The following is a 5,928-nucleotide window of genomic DNA, read 5'->3' on the forward strand; positions in this document are numbered from 1 at the left end:
CCTTCAAGACTGTTGAAAAAGCATTCCAGGTGAAGCTGGTTGAGAGAATACCAAGCGTGTGCAAAGCTGTCATCAAGGCAATGGGTGGCTACATTGAATAATCTCAAATCTTTTTTTGATTTGTTTACACTTTTTTGGTTACTACATTATATCCATGTGTAATTTCACAGTTGATGTCTTCACTATTATTCTACAATGTAGAAAATAAGAAAGAATAACCCTTGAATGAGTAGATGTCCAACCTTTTGACTGGTACAGTATATCACATCAGCTGTAATAATGTAACAGTCTAAACCAGGAATGTAAGAGCATTTCCTTACCAACAGTGACTCAGGACACCAAACGTGTGACCACATGATCAGAGAGGTATCCTTCAGCGAGGTAACCAGTCATGCAAATGTACCTTAGTCAGGTAAATTTCTACAGCAGCAAATCCTTCAGAACTAAGAGATGACGCAAATATCGCATCTCCATATATATGCCTACTGAGTTTGCAAGATAACTTTTCCTTCATTTTGATTTCAGCACAAATGAAAATGTGTTAGACTTTCCAATCCATTGAGGTTTCAGCAGTCTCAGTGAAGAGTTTGGCGTTCGACTAACCACGTGTGACATGCAGTTACGAGCCCGCTAGAGTTATATCCACTGTCTTAGTACAGATGAAGCTGGAATGTGAGGCTTACTGAAGCTGGTTAGCTTTAGAAAACCCTGAGTAGATCTAGCTTGCTTCTTAGGATACCCCTCTGGCCAGTGTTCTTCAATCTTGGTATCAGATTTGTACTACATGATGGCAGTAATTACATTGAAGAGTTGGAAGTAAGACAATAACCACACAGAAACCAATGTAAGACTGAAATCATTTAAGGCTCTGTTAATTCTCATCTTCAAAAACACACTGTAAAGTCACAAAAGCAAAACCAAAAGCAAGTATAAAAAAAAAAGTTGATAATTGGCTAACAAAGCAATTAGATATTTTTATAAATAATAAAAGCAAACGTAATAAAAAAAAGTAACAATGTGAGTTAGATCATTTAGGGCATGGGTGTCAAACTCATTCCATGGAGGGCCTAGTGTCTGCAGATTTTTCCTTTTAATTAAGACCTAGACAACCAGTTGAGTGGAGTTCCTTAATAATCATTGACCTTAATTCATCAATCAAGTACAAGGGTGGCATAAAAACCTGCAGACACTGCCCTCCGTACATCGTGTTTGACATGTGGTTCAGGGCAAGTTAGATTGTTTAGGGTCAGAATTTGATCAAACCATGTAACATATTAGTCATTTGCATGACTAAGAGGAACCTGTGTCTCCTGTATTTAAAGCAAACCACACAGCGGTAACCAGAAAACAAACATGCAGTGCTCTATGCTCAACGTGAACGTCTCATGCGTGGAGACCTGGCTCGACCATGCCCATCGAAAAATAGAAAGTTGAAGGCTGGTCTGCTTTATAACCACCATACAGTTGGTTTTAGGCCCTATAAACCACAGCAATCATACATTTACCACGGTTTGATTAAATTCTGACCCAAGTCCTCAACCTGCATGTCCGTTATCACTTTAAAATTAGATACCAGATTTAATAAATCGATACAAGTAAAAAGTAAAACCAGGGGAACTAATGACGGAGCAGCTTCAAAAAGGGTTGCTGTGGTCCTGAACAGATCACTGCTCATTGCCCCAGCAATCCCCAACCCCAAACGAGAAAATATAAATCCATAGACAATCCTTCATCCTCATAAGGTTATCCTCTACACATTGAAAAGTGGGTCTTCCCTGGGCCGGGTCACCATGAAGGCCAGTGAGTCTGCAGGTGAATGTGTTCCACAGTCAAGATATCAAAGGTTGGGCAAGCTCAAGACTCCCTTGAATTGGACTATGGACAGACAAGAATCTGCTCTCTGGTACTGTAGGTAACACTGCCAGCTGGAGAGGTCAAAAGGTGTGATTGAGCTGAAGTGGTTCCTGGGTCATCAAAGCAGGAACCAGTTGGGAGAGATCCTGCCAAATAACGACAATGGAGAACAAAAAAAGTACTATTTTACTTACTGACAGAGTAAAGGAAAGACTGAAGACACTACTAGGTGTTGAGACAGTATGAAGATATTGATATTTGTGTAATTAAGACCTTTATACAGTTAAGGAAATGAGCATTTCATCAATATGTAAACTGTGAAACCCAGTTAAAACGACCAATACCTCACACAGTGCAGAAAGTCTGCTTCCTGTTTTGAAACATCAATTTATATTCAGGATGCTGCGTTTTCCTTTGTCTGGGACCTACCCTCTCCGTGGCTCATAAGTCTCTCTGCCTTTACACTGCCAGCCTCTTCTCTTACTCTTCTTTTCTGCCCTTGTGCTCACTGCTCAGACAGTTGGGTTCTTCACGCCACATTATTCGTCTGATCTAATGATAGCAGGCTAAACCAATAGTTTTAACAATCTGTGCAGCAAACCCCCTTCCCTGTCTGCTTTTTCTAACAGCTGTAATTTTGTTCCACCCCTGATCCTCTCATCTCCCTTCCTCCGCAAGTACATTTTTTGTACACGGATTATGAACTCTACACTCCTGCTATCCATGACCATACATCTTTTCACAACCTGTGAATTCTTGCCCGTTGTCAGTGACCAGCCTATTGTGCATTAACACTTCTTTGTCCTACTATGTGTGTGTGGAGGGTGAAGTATAGTGCTTCCGTCTCTTACCTGGGGGAGAGGTGTAGAAGGGACAGTGTCCCCTACTCCCTCACTGCACCACACAGGCCGTGCAGCACTGCTCCTGTTTCTCTGGCAGCGTGGCATAGTTCATCTGGCGAACGATTTCAGCAAACAGCTCGTCCACCATGGTCTTGCTCTTGGCTGAGGTCTCGATGAAGGGGCAGCCCCACTCCTGGGCCAGGGCCCGACCGTCTGCACCTGCCACCTCCCGCTCAGACTCCAGGTCCACCTTGTTCCCCACCAGGATCAGTGGCACCTTCTCAAAGCGCTTCACCCGCACTATCTGGTCTCGCATCGGTCTGATGTCCTGGGGAGCAAAGGGGGGAGGAATTTAGGGATGGATATAAGGATATTCTCAGGAACTGTGGGGAAATGTTTGCGCAACAGTTATTGCTGCCTAGCTCTTCAATGTATATCAATGGGTTAAGTAGCAGCCCTTTGGCCATTCTTCTAACCTGTTGAGCTTAACAAACTTTCAGTGTGTAGAGGACAGACTTATGGGAATGGGGTAGAAGAGAGGTTAATGGATTTATATTGTAGAGATTAGGCTGTCAACAATGGTTTTAGGAATGAGGCACTCAGAATGATATGAATACAATAGGCATTGCTCAGTAGGCCCATTTAAAACATGGCTACAACTCTATCAAGGGGCTGCAGGCTCCTTGACATGTTGACAGGTAACACCAGATAAAGGCCCTTTACCTGAAATGACTGTTGATTGACGAGACTGTAGACAAGTATGAAACCCTGGCCGTTCTTGATGTACAGATCCCTCATGGAGGCGAACTGTTCTGTCCCTGCCGTGTCAAGGATCTCCAGCACCGAAGGCGACGAGTCCACTTCGATCTCTTTCCGATAGAAGTCCTCAATTGTAGGGTCATATTTCTCGATGAATGTGCCCGTGACAAACTGGACAGTCAGCGCGGACTTGCCGACGCCGCCGCTTCCCAGCACAACCACTTTGTACTCCTTCATTAGGGTGCACGAGTTTGACCCGGTTACTTAGCTATCGTTAGCTAGCTGGATTGCTATAGCCTGTGACAACATTAATCAAGTAAACCTTGAAAACACAACTCTGTAAACCCCCACAAATCAACCTCCCAGTTAAAATGTTAACATGTATGTGTTTAGTTAAAACAAATTCAAATCTAGTTAAAAGCAGAAGTATTGCACTGAGCTAGCTAGCAAAGTTGGCTAAATCCACAACGCCCCCCCAATGCTCGCTCTCGATAAGGAGCCTTCTTATGACAAATCCTTCAGACAGTAAACATAACTACGTTACCTTGACACGAACATGGGCTGTTGCTTCTATCAGTAATCTGCCCCAAAACGGTGCATTAACTGAGTTGGTGGCTAGCTAGTTAAGATGCACAATATTATAATGACTTGTATTGTCTCCATTTTTGGAGAGCATGTGAAAGTGGCTCGCTCACACCACAGCTTAAAGCATACTGGTGTCGCAAAAGCCCAATGCCAGCGTCTGCCACTTCCACCTCGGCTGGTCCCTGGCCTTATCACGGGCAAGCTGCACTTTAGCAGCCAGATAGTGTTTAGGAACCTCGGGTTGCAGTTTCAATCCAATGCTGTCCACAGTACACTGCTTGGTTGCTGTTTAGTATGAGACAGGGACAAGACCTCCCACTCCCTTCCTTAATTTCGTCCTCACGGCCTCTCCCTAGTATCCGCACTGTCTCATCCTTGCGACCACCACTGGGCTGCAATGTCCTGTGGAACCTAGTAAGTAACCAGCACTTATTTTCTTTCCAAATCTAATCAAATGACGAGCACCACATTTGCTGGTGCAAATACTAATATATTTAAGTCCTCAGCAGGGACATTGAAACGCTACATGGTTGTCCAAAATGCAGGCCATATGTCAAGGAAGGACCATCGTGGAAAATCTGCAATGTAATTGGTCACCTTGAAGATTTGTTGTCATTCCCATTGGTTCAACTATAACTTCAGGCGGGACAGTAGGGCGCAACGTATAGAACGTTGCACATAGAAATATGCTGCATAGAATGGAATTTACAGGATTCAGTTCACTGCACGCTGAGGATGGAAATTAAATGAATACATTCATCTTTATAATGGCTGATAATCGAAGTGTGAACATTAAGTGAGCTATTTACAGAAACTATGCTACAGATTGTTATAGGCAAGAAATCATTTGTCTGATTTGTCCTATTTTTTGTGTATTTTAAGTGTGCTTCAGCTTTTCCATAGCAAGATAAATAGGAGACTCCAAACAAAAGCACTGATGTGAATTTGTGGGGGTTTTTCAGCTTTTTTGGACCTCAAATTCTTGTGGATAATTGTTTTCATACATATCTGATCTACCATTTAGAAATTAAAGCACTTCATAGAGATAGTCCCCCCATTTGAAGATGTAATACGTATTTGGACAAATTTCCTTTATAGTTATAGTGTACCGAAGTAGTCAAAAGTTTAGTATTTGGTCCCATGTTCCAAACACACAATGACTACATCAAGCATGTGGCTCTTAAAAACTCATTGGATGTATTTGCAGTTTGTTTTGGATGTATTTTGGGTTATATTTTGCCCAATAGGAACTGAATGGTGAATGATGACTGGAGTAATTTTATTTCTAAGTGAGTAGACAAGATGCTTCTGAAAACTTCAAAATCAATCCATATAATGCCATGATTAAGAAAAATCATGAATGAATAATGATGAGTGAGAAAGTTACAGAGAAAGTTGAATGTTATTTTGGCATTAATATGTGTCACATATTAGTTTGCAAACAATGTAAAAAAAATAACAACATTTAGTTAATAAAGCTGCATACAAACATGGTCTCTTTTTTTGTTTTCTTGAGTAAGGCAGCTCCAAAATGAAGGTGTTTCAGCCTAGCTCAGTGCTTTATGTGGTGGTGGGGCAAGCCAGCAGAAAATACGGAGCGTTGCGCCGTGATTGGCTCAGTGTTCTGTCACTCATGCGGACACTACGTCCCCGCCAGGTCTAAGGGTAGACCTAGAAAATTCTAGCCCTTTGGATGCTGCCATAGAGTTACATTAGAAATGCCCATCCATGAAATGACGTCAAATCACGTTATATGTACATTAGCTTTGATTGGACTGATCATGTAAACATCATACTTTCAAAATCTTAGCTAGCAGTCATCATCGTGAATCAAGTCGACAATCTACTGGCAAATCCTTTTTAATCCTTGTCACATGAAGAGAAATAA

At 42.0% G+C, this 5,928-nt stretch overlaps 1 protein-coding gene across 2 annotated transcripts; it reads right to left on the reverse strand.

Moving 5' to 3' along the window:
• Positions 1-845: 845 nt before the first annotated feature.
• On the reverse strand, positions 846-4,630 carry rap2c (RAP2C, member of RAS oncogene family). 2 transcript variants are annotated; one of them, XM_055926998.1, is made up of 4 exons: positions 4,000-4,630; positions 3,420-3,752; positions 2,706-3,024; positions 846-2,000 (listed from the first exon to the last, which is right to left on the reverse strand). In XM_055926998.1, the coding sequence occupies exons 2-3, from the start codon at positions 3,690-3,692 to the stop codon at positions 2,746-2,748; spliced, it is 552 nt and encodes a 183-aa protein (XP_055782973.1). In that variant the 5' UTR covers positions 3,693-3,752; positions 4,000-4,630; the 3' UTR covers positions 846-2,000; positions 2,706-2,745. The 2 variants fall into 2 exon arrangements, with proteins under 2 accessions (XP_055782973.1, XP_055782972.1); XM_055926997.1 differs by having other exon boundaries at positions 3,420-4,630.
• Between the last annotated feature and the right edge of the window lie 1,298 nt (positions 4,631-5,928).

This window comes from Salvelinus fontinalis, chromosome 6 (assembly GCF_029448725.1).
Source record: "Salvelinus fontinalis isolate EN_2023a chromosome 6, ASM2944872v1, whole genome shotgun sequence".
Lineage (NCBI taxonomy): Eukaryota > Metazoa > Chordata > Actinopteri > Salmoniformes > Salmonidae > Salvelinus > Salvelinus fontinalis.